The sequence below is a fragment of the Candida margitis genome, assembly GCF_024628925.1.
Source record: "Candida margitis strain CBS 14175 chromosome Unknown scaffold25, whole genome shotgun sequence".
Classification (NCBI taxonomy): Eukaryota; Fungi; Ascomycota; class Pichiomycetes; order Serinales; family Debaryomycetaceae; genus Lodderomyces; species Lodderomyces margitis.
This window is the reverse complement of record NW_026261727.1, coordinates 1-17,185: the sequence shown is the minus strand read 5'-3', so window position 1 is coordinate 17,185 and position 17,185 is coordinate 1. Positions and strand designations below refer to the sequence as shown.

Below are 17,185 nucleotides of genomic sequence, written 5' to 3'. Positions count from 1 at the left end.
GAAGTTTTAGTTATTAGACCATGTAAAGAATGGTAATGGTGGTGGGGTATACAATATGTACTGAAATGAATAAATAGTCGAATGTAAATGCTAAATGTTAAAATGGGTAATGACAATTACTTTGGTGTCTGTCTGTCCCTCTGTCTCTGTCTTGACTGATGATATATTTTTCTTCTTTCTTCTATTCTCTCTATACACAAACAAACAAAAAAGACAAAAAGACAAGAGACACGACACGTCAAAAAAAGAAGGAAAAAAAAATCAGTCCACATTAAATAGCACATTCACCTATTGACTTATATGACTTGAGTGACTTGAGTGACTTATATGACTTATGAGACTGACTTTGTTCTTCTATCTGACTACTTATAAGAAGATAAAGTTATAGAGAAGCAAATTATAGATACCCTATATCACCACAATTGAGAGGAATAATTTAACTAAATTCTATATAAAATGTCAGCCAAGTAAACCTTCAAAAAAGTGACTTTGCACCTCAACTCCACACTAAAGAACATACTTTTTTTTCCTTGATTTCAGTTGGAGAAATTGGTTATTAAGATAGTAGTAGTTATCGGGCATAAATAGATATTTCTCTAGGGTCGTAAGTTGTGAAAAAAAAAAAAACAAAAAGGGGACCGACTTATCCGAGCTATGCAAATGAAACATGTCTTGGGTTAGGGACAAAGTACCATTTTCTAAACTTAGTATACTCACATACAGGGGCATTAAATGCATCCGTGTGAGTTACTCCCCTCCTCCTCAATCTACAATAAGAAGAAAAAAATCGTCGTATCATTAAAACTCTATCATCGCATTATAAACTAAAAATAACATCCCTCATTAAAACTAAACATATATATATATGTCCCCTCACATACCTCTAATGTAGACCTTTCTCTTTTTCAATCTTGAAAATCATATCACTATACCAATCATCTAAGCTTCTATCAGGATGTAAAGCCACTAAAATCAACGTCATGTTATCCAACCCAACGCCAGTATAGTTATTGGCCATAGTTAAACTGTCATTAAGAATATATTCGACAATTTTGTTTAATTTCCAACCAAGCACCAATTTATCGCGAATTAGTTTAATCAATTGGTCGTTTTTAAAACAATCCCATATTCCATCACAGGCAATGACGATAAATTCGGCGGTTGGTAGCTGATTCATATCAAATATGAGAATTTCTGGTTCTACTGTCACTTGAAATAGTTCTGGTGGGATATGAATATACTCATGATCAGGTACTTGCTGCAGATGCAAATGCAGATTCGGATGCAGTTGCAGTTGCAGTTGCAGTTGCAGTTTCAGACTCAGACTCAGCTCTTTTTGCTTTTGCTTTTGCTTTTGATCTTGTTTCCCCTTTCTATACTTTGCGGTTATATTATCAAGAATATACTTGTTCAAGGTGGATGTAAGATAGGGTGTTTTAAATTTGAAATCGCCCACTGCTCGACTCAATGCCAATACTTCATTCACTCTATTATTTATAACGTATCCATTGCTATTCTCAATTCGAACTCTTTCTCCAATCACACTGGGTTTATGATCAAATGTTAACGTCTTGGCATTCCCTTCATTGGTTGATAATATGCACCTTGAATCTCCGGTATTGGCGACAAATATCTTATTATTGATTATTGCCGTTACTACACTTGTCGATCCACAATTGATGTAACTTTGCGAATTGGATAAATCGTTATCCATTTTGAAAAATGCATCTTTTAAAATCTTGAAAATTTGTCTATTGCCGTTGTTGCTCTTGCTGCTGCTGTTGCTCTTGCTGGTTCCTTTATGAGTACTGTCTTGATAACTTATGAGCTTCTTGAAAATATGTTTGGTCAAATGATGTGACAAGTACTCAGCACATTGCTGCCCTCCATGCCCGTCAAATACTCCAAATACGGCAATGGTTTCATCCTCATTGATTTTGGCGTCATGCGCATCCTCCATACTCATACGATATCCTTGCATAGAGCCAATACAATATGAAAGTTTAGTGTACACCTTGTAATCGAGGTTCTTGTCCTCAATTGGATGTGAAAGTAAATGCCCCATAGTCTATCGTAGTGGTAGTGTAGTATAGGAGTAAAGGTATATAACTATAGTGTAATCCGAAATTTCAAATCTTTCTCTCTGCTTCTTTTTGTCTTTTTGTCTTTTTTTTATTTTTTTTGTTGGTGCTTCAGTTTGAGTTGGGCTTTGGGGTTTAATAATTTTAGTATATCTTGGGTGATACAGAAGTTACTACACCAGCAACTTTTACCTCCATCTTAATGCAAAACTGCCGATTTGGACCAATTGAGTAAAACGTAATACCACAAGAAGCTGGTATATATAATACGTCATAGATTATCCATTCAACATTTTGGTCTCCCCCTAAGCCGCAAAATACAATAGTAACGCTACCGATCACAAAAAAGATAGCAACCAAAGACAATCCAATGACGACATCTTTGACAACCAATCAAAAGCATTTCTAATGTCGTATAGAGTGAGACAAATGTTTTCTAAAAGTAGAAGATTATCCAACCCCTTAAATCCCTTTTTCTGGTGGAGATTTCTATTCCGCCGCCTAAAATGTCGGCGAAACTTTTGTTTGTTTCTCTCGCAGACAGTGGAGAGACCAATGAACAAGATAAAAATAATATAAGCACAGACAAACAGACTCTACCTATTCTGAATTGATTATACCATTATATATACATACCACACAGTACAACTTACCTACAGTAACCACCATGATGATCCCTACAATCAACCGAGACTCCGTATGCGGAGACAAAGACTACAAACCACCAACAGCATTCCCCATTGGGCCATTCAAGAGGTACAAACATAATCCAATCATGACGCCAGACCCCGATGTCGAATTTGAAAGTGCATACTTATACAATGCTACCGCTATAGTCATTGACGACCATGTTGTTATGTTATACCGGGCTCAAAATAAAGCCAAATTATCGTCTGTGGGCATTGCTTGGTCTTCTGATGGGGTTAATTTCCATAAGCACAAGAAACCAATAATAACTGCGACTGAACCTTATGAAGAAGGTGGCGGTATTGAAGATCCTCGAATTGTGAGTGATCCTGAGCTGAAGTTGTTCATTGTCACGTACACAGCATATGACTTGCACACGGCTAGGTTGTGTGTGGCTACAAGCGAAGATTTATTTCATTGGGACAAGCTTGGACCTATTGTGCCTACCTCCTGGAGTGACATTGCAGTCACTAGCAATGGAAACAGGATCATTCGCAAAAACTGGCTGAAATCAGGAGCCATATTCAATGAAAGAAGCAAAGATGGCAAGTATTATATGATTTGGGGAGATTGCCAGTTGCATCTTGCCGAATCCACCGACTTGGTACATTGGAGGTTGACCCACAACTCAATCAACCAAAACACCTTTGCCAAACAGATTTTGCATCGAGAAAGTAAATTAATCGAAAGTGGGCCAGCTCCAATCAAAATGGCGGGGGACTCCAACAACCAGTGGATCTTCATCTATAATGCGGCAACCACAGGTGGGTTTGAGTTGGCTCCCGATACATACACTGTCAATGCCATGTTGGTTGATTATGATAATATCAAGCAAGGGCCAGTGGCTCGGTTAGAACACCCCATCTTGGAACCGCAACTGCTGAACGAAGTTGAAGGACAAGTTAACAAAGTTGTGTTTTGTGAGGGGATTGTGCAGTTCAAGGGACACTGGTTTTTGTATTATGGACAGGGTGATTCCGAATTGGGTGTAGCAATAGCCCCCGTGACGTAGAGTTGTGGAATAACTTTACAATGGAGATGAAGCTTTTTGTTCAAAGGCCGCTTCTAAAAGATGTTAATTCGGGTGTTTTTTGCTCAAGCAATTAAGCATTGTCTATAATACTGAGATGAGTGCTTTTTTACAATCTTTCCACTCAGCTTTCAGACAAAGTGGAGCATTCCCTTTGCTCTATGCTCTTTACCACTCTTGTGAAATTTGTAAAAAACACCCTAGACAACCCACGGATTCAGCAGATTATACATTTTTAAGATAAGCGATTGCTGTTAAGGGTGGAAGATGATATGATTGTTCATAGGAAATACTACGTACCAAAACAACTCTTCTATTCACAAATAACGCGTCCTTTTATGTTTTCTGGGACACTTTTCTATCGAATTAAATGTCACTATTGTAATTTGTTACTAAGCCTCTCTTTCCGGTGTGTATCCGAGCCAATTCCCTTAGTATTTATTTTTAGAAACTTTCCACAAATAAAACATGTTTCCCCCTATTTTTGTCCATTCATTAGTGGCATCCTTTTTCTGCAATTACCAGAGTCACAATGGGCATAGGCAAACCATAGCGGGGGCATTGGGGGCTAAGTAGACACTAGGTAATTCTGACAAAAAGCAACTGAGTTCCTTGCCAAGAAAAACAAGACTCTTGAGTGGCTTTTTCGTATTAGTCTGTCAAATTATAAGAGAGACACACAAAAAAAAAAGTCTCCTGAAACAGACGACGTGTGAGTTTTATCGCCACTTGATTGAAAAGCACACCTTGAAAGATATCAATTCAATTGAGCTACAATTTAAAGAGTTTTAACTAAAGTGTTTGAAGTAGGACTTGTTTGTATTATTAAATGAACTATACGACTTGCAAGCTCTTATTTAAGCAGTAAAAGACTTTCTCTCTTACAACAACAACAAACCGGCAACGGCAGCTAATGAACCAGCACCAACACCAGCAACTCCCATACCGTTAGCATCACCCTTTGAAGATTTTGATGAGCCAGATGAAGCGGCAGAGGAGCTTGATCCTGACTTAGAAGCAGCACTAGCTGAAGAAGAACCGGATTTGGAATCAGATCCTGATGACTTGGAGGCTGATGAAGAGCCTGATGAAGAACCTGATTTGGAGTCAGAACCTGATGAACCGCTGGCGGCTGAGGAAGCCTTTGAAGAGGCGCCTGAAGTAGCACTTGAAACAGCTGATCCTACTGCTGAGGTAGCCTTGGATGCAGCACCTCCGGAAGAGGAGTCAGCTGCGTAAGCGGTAGCAATTGCTGCGAATAAAGTAATAATAGTAGTAGTGGATTTCATAGTTGATGAGTTAGATGGTGAGTCAAGCTTAAAAATAATTTAAAATGACTGAAAGAAATTGACCGGATATTTATAGGCAAAGTTTACCAAGAATGTATCTAGCAAACAATTGTTCACAGCAAACCTGTGTTGTTAATCTATGATTGCTATTAATAAAACCAATTTCTAAAACCAGGCAGTACCACTGCCACTCTTGTGTTTCATTTTACCCATCCACACCTACACCCCGCTGAAAATTCCCTCAATAGTTCTTTCTCTGGGGTACAAAAATGCGTCTTGTAAAAAGCAAGTGTAAAAAGATTGTGGCTTAGATAATCATTTTCTAATATAAATCTCTCCCTCACACGTTGGTGCCGTTTTCTAGTAGTTAAAATAATTCTAAGTTTAGAAACCAACTGTGTAAAAAGGAATTCTAAAAATACACATTTTCTATATTTAGCCGCTTATACGCCAAACTCATTTTTTATTTTTTGTTGTATTTTTTTTAGTGAAACGGTTTTGTGTTTTTAGGCAACATGTACTAAAACCAACCAGTAGAATTATTTGAACCACAATTCATCGTTGTTAAGTCAGTGCTTTTTCCTAATATCGGCTCTTGCTTTGAGAAAAGATTAATGGTTGCGACAAGCAGATTTACAATAGGGCTATAGCTGGTTTTCAAATCCTTACACGACGAGGGGTAGTAACTAGCATTGTTTTTTTTTAAAATCTACCAGGCCCCTCGACTAAAACTGAAAGTCTCCATTATTCTTCAAGAGATTTGCGTTTGCCTCTACACATATACGTCATTAAAAACGTGTAGAAAATATCCAAGATAGATAAATACTCTAGGTTTGCTGTTTCTATTGTTAAAACCTATTTCGATGGGCGTAAATATTGAGTCTGTAAAATAAGATTTAATAGCCGGGAATTTCATAGCAACAAAAAACGAGCACGTGTGTTATTTATAGCCGCAGCAATGTTTCGATAAAACTGCAACATTCTTTGTTGTATTGAGCTGACTAAATGTAACGTCGGTGTCATTAAAGTAGCAGTTGGACCTGTCATTTAGTACTGAAGGTGACTAGATATCCACGAAGATTAAAGGTTAAGGTTGCCAAGACGTTTTTGGTATAATCAGGACCCAAAGTAGAAAAAAATAAAAAAAAAGGGGAAAGAAAATAATCGTACATTAAAGCTAATATCCACAATGCAAACGGAAATGCTTGCTTTTTTCTTCTTCATTTAGTAGCACCTTTTACCCCTGGAATGGACCTGCAGCGAGACAAAGGTTTCTCCTCGTAAAATGGACTTTGAAAACTGGAGTCTTTTTAGTGAAAAATGCAGTCATGTGGTCGCTACTAGCAATTACATCTCTCCTGCTTAGTTGTTGTTGTTGCTGCTGCTGTTGTTGTTGTTGTTGATTCTTCTTATCCTCGCTAGCTTCGCCATTGCTTGTAGTTACAAACGCTTCCGGCTCTGGGCCGGCATCGTTGGTGTTCTTTTTAACATCCCACACCCTCACACTATTGTCACCCGAACCGCTAACCAAGACGGTACCGTCGCGCGAAAATGACAAGGAGTATACAGATGATCGCCCGTGTCCCTTCATTGTTTTCAATCTTTTACCGGTTCCGATGTCCCACAAATTAACCACATTGTCTTCACCCGCACTGGCAAGCCACCTGCCATCAGGCGATACAGCAAGGCAGTTAATGGAGTTTGTATGGCCCATGAATATTCTCACGCAATGGCCCGTATGGACGTCCCACATTCTACAAGTTTTGTCACTTGATCCAGTAAAGACATAATTTGAATTTGGATGAAACTCAACACAATCAACGTCATTTATATGTCCAGCAAATATCCTTAACGGGTATATGTGATCGGTAGCCCATAATCTTGCGGTTTGATCATGAGAAGCTGTTGCAAAGTAATGTCCCAATGGTGAAAATTTGACGTCCCATACTGGCTGGTTGTGGCCCTTATACGACACCAACGCCGTGAATGTATCTAAAGACCAAAGGCGTATCGTCTTATCTTCCGAACATGTAAGAAGGAACTTATTATCGGGGGAAAATGAAATGCCGTATATGGGCCCACTATGACCAATCAACTTCCTCGAATTCTCTGGTAACTGATGATTCTTGCGATCCTTTTTAAGTGCAGACTCAAGTGGCTTACCGTCCAAGCTCCATATTCTGACATAGCTGCCTTGAAAGCCAGCTGCAACTAGTGTCGAATCTTCGTTAAAAGCGACACACGTCATTTCATTATTTGTGTTGTAGAAACTGTACATGCAAACAGAAGGAGAGCTGGCTTGTATTGCTCCCAACTTAATTTTCGATCTCGAGTCTTCAACTTGCAAAAGTATTTTCTTGATATCAGTTGCATCTTTCATGGGCAACGGCAATGAATCCTTGGCTGGTGAGTCGGCATCCGGTGTCGTCATTTCTTGAAACTCTTCACTAAGGGTCTTGTCATTCACAGGAGCTACTTTCTCATCCTTCACCTTCAACTCTGCCTCAACTTCTTTGCTGACTTCGGAATCCAACGGCATCTTCCCTAATTTCACTTCCTTTTCGGTGTTGAACTTTTCCAACTCATTTGTATTGGCAAAATATTCAGATATACCTTCCTCTGGGTTGGCTTCACCTTCTTGATCAATCTTGTCAGGCCTATTCTTAGAGATCACAGGATCCAAATATTGATTGATCATGCGTATCAAAACTGCACCGCCAACAGCCTCATTCTCATGAAGGAAATACAACAACAAATTAAGTGATGTCTTTGATACCAATATTCTGTATCTGTGTTTTCGGTAAGCTACTGCCACCTCATTCTCTTGTACATGTTCAGGCAACGACAACCCTGCAAACTTCCTTATTTCCACGCCGTGTAATATCAAATGATCCGACTTGTACTTGTCAAAAAACTGCTTTGCTTTGGCATCATACCCTTTTGTTATCAAATCCAAGAAACAATGTATAAACAACGGATACAAAACTCGCGACAACTCGGGCTTGTACAAATCCAACGAAGACTCGACCCATTTCCTGAGCATTGAATAAGCCGTGAAGTAAGTATCGGGGTCATTTTCAATTCTAGTTTTAGCTTCCAATGCTTTCAATTGTCTCAAGTCGGCTTCTTTGGCCAACCTTGCCTCACGGTCCTTTGTTTCTTGTAGTTCACGCTCGACTTTTGATTGCTTTTCTTTGAGATCCCTCAACTCCTTGTCGTTTTGACTCAATTTTTCCTCCATATTGACCACTAGCTCGCCGGGTGAAGCTAATTCAGTGGTTGATGGTGTAACAGGAGCCGCTGCTGGCGTTGGCGAGCTAGTACTTTCCAATCGAAGCATAGACTCTGTCCTGTGATAGCCCTTTTTGTTCAAGTAGTCGAGCACTATTCGATTCAAATCGGCCTGGGAGTACTGAGGCTGATTGCTTCTGACTTGTTGCTGTTGTTGTTGTTGTTGTGAAGGACGTGCAGTTTGTGATTGAGGCGCACTCTGCGAGTTTGTTGTGGGCACACCTGTTGCATTTTGTTGGACATCAGACAGCGTTCGCTTTAACTCGTTGCTCATGATTAATCACTCTAATTGATGAATGATGTTTGTATTCAAATGCAATTTCCAGCAGCTTTGGCCTCGAATTTTGGTTTTTTTCTTTCTCTTTTTTTTTTCGGTTCTATTCTGTCGCGAAATGAAATTAATTTGGTAGCAGCTGAATAAAATATGGAGGTGTAGGAGATGAAGAGCATATGGGAGAGGGTGTATCTTGTAGATATCTAAAGCGTGTTTGATGTTTTAAGGTGTGCAAATTGGGCAGTGATGCTTTTGTCAAAACATTACCAACACGTTAGGCACCCTGAAAAGCAGCCAATGCCAGTTTCTTCTTTCAGACTTGTTCCATGAGACCGATATGATGACGAGTAGTATTTTTTCTTTCAAAATAAAGGTGACATCTACTGAAGGTATCATAATGCTATTGTTGAGAAATTTTGCAACCATTCAGAAAAAAGAGTTTGTAGGGAGTGCATTGTGCAAAAATGTGAGTTGAAAAGGTTAGTAGCTGTAGAGTATACTTCATAGCTGTATAACAATCCACTAATGTATCACAAGAGTTCTTTACGATTTTGTAATGAAAATGAACTGTAAAACAACTTTTCAATGAAACTGATGCGAAATAACCAAAAACTTCAAAAAAAACGTTACGTCATTAAAAATCTATTTCCTTAACTTCCCTCTCTATTAAAGTATTATTCAAATAAGTGTGTATTACTATATAACACAACGAGCTCCCTACAACCTATCCAACTCTACATATTCAACTTAATTTTAAGCTGAAATCTTACACTTTTGCTTTGGTAAAATGTTTTTCAAGCATTTTCAAAACATAAATTGGGCGAATGGTCTAGTGGTATGATTCTTCGTTTGGGTATTCTCAAGCCTGAGCAATAAATTTCGAAGAGGCCCTGGGTTCGATTCCCAGTTCGCCCCATTTGTTTTTGCACCATTAAAATGGTTTACTGCTTTCTTTTTTGCTATGCAAGAAACCATACGTCTCTTCTCTTTTTTTGCTTTTGATGAAAGTGGTATATGGGTTGGTGCATCCTGAGAACAGCGGTATTTTTTATTCAACATCTCTCTCTAGTTCTACTCGTGTTTGTTTTCCCATAATATGTTGTTTGTTATTTTGGTCAATCGGTAGCGCCTCATTTGAAACAAATGCGAACTCTGAAAAATCTTTGACGTGTTATCAAAACTGATCTCCTCATCAATCGTACCAGAACAATCCCAAGAAGACACCATGTTACATTTAGTCTCACTACTATTACTTATAACAGTTGCATCAGCAAACCTTTTCGACTTCATAAACAACCAGTTCGGCGGGGCTAAGCAACACGCTCAAGGGGTTAAAAATCCACAGGAGTATGAGAACTTAATGCTCAACACACAATGTAACAAGTATTTATGTCCTGATACTGGAATCTGTGTTGAATCACCTAAGTTTTGTCCCTGTCCATATCCATCGTCTCAATTAAGATGTTTTTTGCCGGATGGAAGGTACATTTGCATATCGAAACCAGCAGGTGAAGGTATATCAGAAAAGTATGATGATCCAACCAGTAATTTTAAAGTTGATGCTAAAGATGACAACATACGTGACTGCGGATGGGTCAGTAGAGCATGGAGAGGGTTGTGATTTTGAAGTGTGATGTCACAATTCGTTTGCCGGGAAGTAGTACAGCAAATTATTACTAGTTATAGATAGGCAGTGACAACTTTTCATCTATGGTATTAAGCTTGCCAGAGTTACTCAAGTGGAGGAGTATTACTATATCCCCCGAAATAACCTGGTCAATTGTTGTATAGTTGACTTCATTATAGATAGTATACAATAAAAGTGCCTGCCACCAACTTTTAAATCCAGTTGGAAACGACGAATACTAGGAAGTGAATAAGTAAGCTTTATGTAAGTTCGATCCATTGGGAGGCAAATGTTTGACTTGTTTTCAACTGCTAGTCTTTGAAGTGATATATCGAGTTACGCTACCATATGATTTTCCTTATTGAGTAACTAATCTGATAACGCGGCAAAATCATTAAAATTGAGTCATAAACAGAGAAAGAGAGAAAGAAAGTGAAAAACTTTTTTTTTTTTTTGTTTTCTTAATTTAAATTAATAATTTTATAATTTTTCACGCATATCAGTAATCAAGTTTTATCTAAAATCCATTGGTCAAACAGTTTTTCTTCTAGCACTATTTTACCAAACGAACTACACACAGTTTCTCCATGTTAAAAGCTAGAGTCATAAGACAGAGCAATACTGCGGTATTACAGCTCCACAAAAGGTGTTTAGCGACCCAGGGATTCAGTTACCCTGTTCCTCCAGAGTACCAATCTAGAACCCCACCATACTCCAAACTAGTTGATAAACTTGCAACAGTTAAACAAATAGTCAACAACCAGCCGTTGACCCTCGCCGAAAAGATTTTGTACTCGCATTTATGTAATCCCGAGGAGAGTCTTACGTCCTCAAATGTTTTTGATATCAGAGGTAAAGAGTACTTGAAATTAAATCCTGATAGGGTTGCAATGCAAGATGCATCAGCTCAAATGGCATTGCTACAATTCATGACCTGTGGTATGAGCTCAACTGCTGTACCAGCATCGATCCACTGTGATCATTTGATTGTGGGAAAAGATGGTGCTTCTTCCGATTTGACGAAATCAATTGCCACAAACAAGGAAGTGTTTGATTTCTTGCAAAGTTGTGGTGAGAAATATGGTATACAATTTTGGGGACCGGGATCAGGTATCATTCATCAAATTGTATTGGAAAATTTCTCGGCCCCAGGGTTGATGATGTTGGGCACTGATTCGCATACACCAAATGCCGGTGGTCTTGGTGCCATTGCCATTGGTGTAGGCGGTGCCGATGCTGTTGATGCTTTGACAGGAACGCCATGGGAGTTGAAGGCGCCAAAGATTATGGGTGTGAAATTAACTGGAAAAATGTCGGGATGGACGTCACCAAAAGATGTCATTACTACATTGGCAGGTATCTTGACTGTAAGAGGAGGTACAGGATACATCGTCGAGTATTTTGGCGATGGAGTTGCTAACTTATCATGTACTGGTATGGCTACTATTACCAATATGGGAGCTGAAATTGGAGCCACCACCTCAATTTTCCCATACCAAGAAGCTCACAAGAGGTATTTGACTGAAACAAATAGAGAACCTGTAGCGAATGCTGCCGCTGCTGTAAACAAGGAGTTCAAATTTTTACAAGCCGATGAAGGTGCAGAGTATGACAAAGTGATTGAAATTAATCTTTCTGAATTGGAACCACACGTTAATGGTCCTTTCACTCCCGATTTGTCAACGCCCATTTCCAAATTTGGAGAAACTGCCCAAAAAGAAGGCTGGCCAGCAACTGTTTCAGCTGGTTTAATAGGATCATGTACAAACTCATCGTACCAGGATATGTCAAGAGCTGTATCTATTATCAAACAAGCAGAAGCAGCTGGGTTGAAGCCAAAGATTCCCTTTTTCGTTACCCCAGGTTCAGAACAAATCAGAGCAACAATTGAGAGAGATGGACTCATAAACACCTTTGAGAAAAACGGTGCTATTGTCTTGGCCAATGCATGTGGTCCTTGTATTGGACAATGGGATAGAGTTGATGTCCCCAAGACATCCACTGAATCCAATGCAATTTTCACCAGTTTTAATAGAAACTTCAGAGCTAGAAACGATGGAAATAGAAACACCATGAACTTCTTGACGTCTCCAGACATGGTCACGGCCATGATTTATTCAGGTGACGTCAACTTCAATCCAATAACTGATAGTATCAAATTGGAAAATGGTAAAGAGTTTAGATTTCAACCACCAGAGGGAATCGATTTGCCCAGTAAAGGATTCATCAAAGGTAGAGCAGAATTCTACCCTGAACCAAACCCTCAACCAAAGCCAGAAGTTCCCGTCAGTGTTAGCCCTACTTCAGATAGATTGCAACTATTAGATCCTTTTGAACCATGGGGTGGTGAAGAATTGTCAACCAATGTCTTACTTAAAGTGGAAGGAAAATGTACTACAGACCACATTTCAGCAGCAGGAGCATGGTTGAAATACAAGGGTCATTTGGAAAACATTTCCTACAACACTTTAATCGGAGCTGTAAATAAGGAGACTGGTGAAGTCAATAAAGCATACGATTTGAATGGCGACTCATATGGCATTCCTGAATTGATGATGAAATGGAAAGATGACAAGAGACCTTGGGTTGTTGTTGCCGAACACAATTACGGTGAAGGTTCAGCAAGAGAACATGCAGCCTTATCGCCAAGATTCCTTGGTGGTTCAGTCATTTTAGTCAAGTCTTTTGCCAGAATCCACGAAACAAACTTGAAGAAACAAGGTATGTTACCATTGACGTTTGCCAATGAAGAGGATTATGATAAGATACTGGCAGGTGATTTGATAACCACAATTGATTTGAAAGATATGATTGCCAAGGACGGAAATAATGGAGGAGGTTTACGATTAAAAGTTATCAAGAAAGATGGTTCTGAGTTTGAAATTTCGGCCAAGCATACAATGTCAAAGGACCAAGTTGAGTTTTTCAAAGCCGGATCAGCTATTAATCACATTGGTAATTTGAAAAAGCAAGAGTCAAGCGCTTGATTCGTGTATATGTATTTATTGTTTTATAAAAACTTCGACAATAGAAAAAGAAAGTTTGCATTAGAAATGAATGATGAGTAAACACCCTTAAGCGTCAATCAATGTATCCTTCTTCTTATTGTCGTCCTCATCGTCCCCATCCTCATCGTCCTCATCGTCATCACCTCTATCTCTGCCATAAAATTCATCTAAAATCTTTGGACTGATTCTGTTCAACAATTCTCTAGGGTAAATTCTCAACAATGACCATGCAAGATCCAACGATTCAATAATTGTTCTGTTTTCATAGGCACCTTGGTTGATAAAGTTCTTTTCAAACTTCTCCAAGAACTCCAACGACAATTTGTCCTCAGTTGATAATGCTTCCTCACCAACAACGGCCTTCATAGCAGCAGCATCTTTACCAATGGCATATTTAGCATACAATTGGTTGGACACATCACCATGGTCTTTTCTAGTTCTTCCTTCACCAATGGCGGACTTCATCAAACGTGACAACGATGGCAACACATTAATTGGTGGGTAAATGGCCCTATTGTGTAATTGTCTATCAACGAAAATTTGTCCTTCGGTAATATAACCAGTCAAATCAGGGATTGGATGAGTGATATCATCATTAGGCATTGTCAAGATTGGAACTTGGGTGATGGATCCATTTCTACCTTCAACTCTACCAGCTCTTTCATAGATGGTCGACAAATCGGTATACATATAACCAGGGTAACCTCTTCTTCCTGGCACTTCTTCTCTAGCAGCAGAGACTTCTCTCAACGCATCGGCATATGAAGACATATCGGTCAAAATTGTCAAAACGTGTCTTTCAGTTTGATAAGCCAAGTATTCAGCAGTAGTCAATGCTAATCTAGGAGTGATAATTCTTTCAATAGTAGGATCATTAGCCAAGTTCAAAAACAATGAAGTTCTTTCCAATGAACCATTTTCTTCGAAATCTTGTTTAAAGAATCTTGAAGTTTCCAAGTTGACACCCATTGCCGCAAAGACAATTGAGAAATTTTCTTCATGACCATCATGGACATCTTTAGTTGGACGAACCAAACCTGCTTGCCTACAAATCTGGGCAGCAATTTCGTTATGTGGCAAACCTGATGCTGAGAAAATAGGAATTTTTTGTCCTCTGGCAATAGAGTTCATAGTATCAATGGCAGAAATACCAGTACTAATCATTTCCTCAGGATAGATACGCGCATACGGGTTAATTGGTGAACCATTGATGTCCAAGTATTCTTCAGCGAAAATTTTGGGTCCTTTATCAATAGGTCTACCAGATCCATCAAAAATTCTTCCCAACATATCTTCACTTACTGGGATCTTCAAGTTTTCACCAGTAAATTCAACTCTGGTCTTTTTAACATCGATTCCCGAAGTACCTTCGAAAACTTGAACAATTGCTTTTGAACCTCTGATTTCCAACACTTGCCCTTGTCTAACTGAACCATCAGGTAAAGTCAAGTTGACAATTTCATTAAAACGAGGGAACTTGACATTGTCAACAATGACTAATGGTCCATTAACACCACCAACGGTGTTATAATTAATCCTAGGACTAATCTTGAAACCCTCAGTGACGGCTTTTTTATTCAATTCATACAATTCTTTATCTGAAAGTGACATGTTTATGTTAGGTAGTTACCGCTGCGAAGAAGCTCTATCAAAGATTGGTTTGCGTCTGAGATGGGTTTTGGGTGGGCCTGACAAAAGTGGATAAACGACTGTCTTTTCTGATAAGAATTCTGCGTGCTTTGTCGATTTTCTGTCGCTCAACTTTCAGAAAAAAGGGCTAAAAAAGTAAGAAGCTCCATACACCAATATAAAAAGTCCTCATTTTACACAAAAGAGCTAAAATTGTCATACAATGTATCATCCATACAACATATTGAAACTATCAACTAATCAACCACTGCAGCTTACAAGATTTCACTTATTAAATCCCAATCGTCACCATGACCAGTCTTTGACTCATTCAAGAACAAATTGTTGAAATTCAAATTTTGAAATGCGAGTGTTTTGTTGTGGTGCTTTTGGGCAAAGGTCGACTTTACTATCGACTTGTATACTTGCTGCATCAAATCATGGGAATTGGTCTTCAGATTGTATCTCATGCTAATCGGTGAATTGAGCTCAACTCTATGCTTCGACTCATCAAAGCTGACAAGTTTGTCTAATAATTTTTCAAAATTGCACCAATCTTCAAGGTTGAAATCAGAGGTATCAATCGCCAAAATCGCCAACAATACTTGAAAGTTGGCAATGATCCTCACAATCACCACCAAAAACTCGAGAAAGTCCTTAATGGATAACTTGTTGAACGGCTTGTTGATTATTCGATGAGGAATAGTTATCTTCCTAGTAGCAGATGAGCTTAAACTGTTTTGCCTGATTATAGGGATGCTATTGAGCTCAATCGGTTCTTCAATTGGCGACGTCAATCTTGCTGCTCGACGTTGGTAATTCAAGGTTTTCGAAGACAAGGGAAGTTGGTACGCATCGCCTAATTTGATTACTTTTCCGGTAACATTTTCAATGTCCATAGGCGTAGATTCTTTCTGCTCGATTGCGTCATCATCAAGTATCGAATCCTGTTGTCCAGTAACCATCAGCTCTTTTCTTTTCAAAAGATCGTAGAATTTGGAATCAGGTAGGTACTTTGTTAAGACACGCGAATGCGGTAGTTGGATGTTGAATAAAATCGATAGTTGATTTTGCAAGACAACAAGTCTTTCAAGGAATTGGTTAATAACTAAAAGATTGTATCCAAGAAACTCCTCTAGCTTTAAGATCGGTTGATGATGGAAATACAACTTTTTACCATCCCTCCTTTGCAACGCTATTTCGAGTAAAATTTTAAAGTGTTGAAATTGAATCTTCTTGGATTGGCGTTGCACTTGCGTAATTTTGGTCATTTCAAAATCACGAATCTCTGCCACCAACTCTTCTGACTTGTGGGAATAATCTGTAATCATTTCCGATTCTTTCTTCAAAATCTTTAATCGTATTGAATCAATCTGATTTTCTATCTCTTCATTATTGTTCTTCAAGTTGTCCACCTTCTTTTGCGCCAGTTTCTTTGCCAATTCTATAGAGTCCACTCGTAGTTTAGTGTCCAATATCTTCAACTTGTTCAATTGAATGGCTAATGCCGTGACTGAGGTCAATGAAGGCTTGGAGGTATCATCCTGCAAGTTATCGTGAAGCTCATAAGCCACCTGTTTTGAATTGTCATTTCCGCTTTGTAAAACTGATGCAATCTTAAATATATTATTAACTTGCCCTTCGTAGTTTGCCAATTGCTCGTCATCCTGTCTTGCCTGATTCTGCAATCTTTTCAAGGTTCTGGAGTCCGCTTGATTTTGGTGATCTTTATCAGACAACGACTCATATTTCCTCTGTTGCATAACACATGTACAGCATGAGGGGGTTTAGAATGTTTAGGAGTTTGGGGTTTGCTTTAGGGAGGATTTTGATAACAGTTACGGCATGTTGTGTGTGTCACTTGCACGACAAAATCTTTTTGTTTTGTGAGACTGGAGACAGGTAGTGCCTAGATGCACAAAATGCAGAGACAGCTATATAAAGTGATAACGTTCTTTAAAGAAATGCATTAAGAACAAAGGATGATTCCATCCTCTGCCATACATAAGATCTGTTACGTCAGTTGTACCTCCTTATTAATGAATTGATTTTTGCTCTAGGGAGAAGTGCAAAAGAGTTGGGCATTTTGCAACTAAACTTTACAATTTATTACACTTTAACTTCAAGAGAAGGGAACGTCATTTAAAGCTTTCTAAATAGAGTCTCAAGACCAGCTTGCATTGTAAACTGCTTGTAAAAAAAAACACTTCATCTCCATTGTAAAGTTATTCCACAACTCTACGTCACGGGGGCTATTGCTACACCCAAT

The 17,185-nt window shown here is 38.8% G+C and overlaps 8 protein-coding genes across 8 annotated transcripts; 3 read left to right on the top strand and 5 right to left on the bottom strand. All coding sequences in view use genetic code 12, as the record gives it.

The window, feature by feature from the left end:
- Positions 1–883: 883 nt before the first annotated feature.
- PTC4 (type 2C protein phosphatase) lies at positions 884–2,065 on the bottom strand (the record flags this gene model as incomplete). Its single annotated transcript, XM_051814483.1, has 1 exon — positions 884–2,065. One exon carries the CDS (start codon positions 2,063–2,065, stop codon positions 884–886), a length of 1,182 nt encoding a protein of 393 aa, XP_051674077.1.
- Positions 2,066–2,748: 683 nt separating this feature from the next.
- CANMA_000241 (uncharacterized protein) lies at positions 2,749–3,780 on the top strand (the record flags this gene model as incomplete). The annotated part of the gene is made up of 1 exon (XM_051814472.1): positions 2,749–3,780. One exon carries the CDS (start codon positions 2,749–2,751, stop codon positions 3,778–3,780), a length of 1,032 nt encoding a protein of 343 aa, XP_051674076.1.
- An 899-nt stretch (positions 3,781–4,679) lies between these two features.
- RBR1 (Rbr1p) lies at positions 4,680–5,087 on the bottom strand (the record flags this gene model as incomplete). The annotated part of the gene is made up of 1 exon (XM_051814461.1): positions 4,680–5,087. The coding sequence occupies one exon, from the start codon at positions 5,085–5,087 to the stop codon at positions 4,680–4,682; it is 408 nt and encodes a 135-aa protein (XP_051674075.1).
- A 1,237-nt stretch (positions 5,088–6,324) lies between these two features.
- Positions 6,325–8,652, bottom strand: CANMA_000239 (chromatin modification protein; the record flags this gene model as incomplete). Its single annotated transcript, XM_051814449.1, has 1 exon — positions 6,325–8,652. One exon carries the CDS (start codon positions 8,650–8,652, stop codon positions 6,325–6,327), a length of 2,328 nt encoding a protein of 775 aa, XP_051674074.1.
- A 1,225-nt stretch (positions 8,653–9,877) lies between these two features.
- CANMA_000238 (uncharacterized protein) lies at positions 9,878–10,273 on the top strand (the record flags this gene model as incomplete). The annotated part of the gene is made up of 1 exon (XM_051814438.1): positions 9,878–10,273. The coding sequence occupies one exon, from the start codon at positions 9,878–9,880 to the stop codon at positions 10,271–10,273; it is 396 nt and encodes a 131-aa protein (XP_051674073.1).
- A 593-nt stretch (positions 10,274–10,866) lies between these two features.
- Positions 10,867–13,266, top strand: ACO2 (aconitate hydratase; the record flags this gene model as incomplete). Its single annotated transcript, XM_051814427.1, has 1 exon — positions 10,867–13,266. The coding sequence occupies one exon, from the start codon at positions 10,867–10,869 to the stop codon at positions 13,264–13,266; it is 2,400 nt and encodes a 799-aa protein (XP_051674072.1).
- Positions 13,267–13,353: 87 nt separating this feature from the next.
- Positions 13,354–14,898, bottom strand: VMA2 (H(+)-transporting V1 sector ATPase subunit B; the record flags this gene model as incomplete). Its single annotated transcript, XM_051814416.1, has 1 exon — positions 13,354–14,898. One exon carries the CDS (start codon positions 14,896–14,898, stop codon positions 13,354–13,356), a length of 1,545 nt encoding a protein of 514 aa, XP_051674071.1.
- A 293-nt stretch (positions 14,899–15,191) lies between these two features.
- On the bottom strand, positions 15,192–16,679 carry CANMA_000235 (uncharacterized protein; the record flags this gene model as incomplete). The annotated part of the gene is made up of 1 exon (XM_051814405.1): positions 15,192–16,679. The coding sequence occupies one exon, from the start codon at positions 16,677–16,679 to the stop codon at positions 15,192–15,194; it is 1,488 nt and encodes a 495-aa protein (XP_051674070.1).
- Between the last annotated feature and the right edge of the window lie 506 nt (positions 16,680–17,185).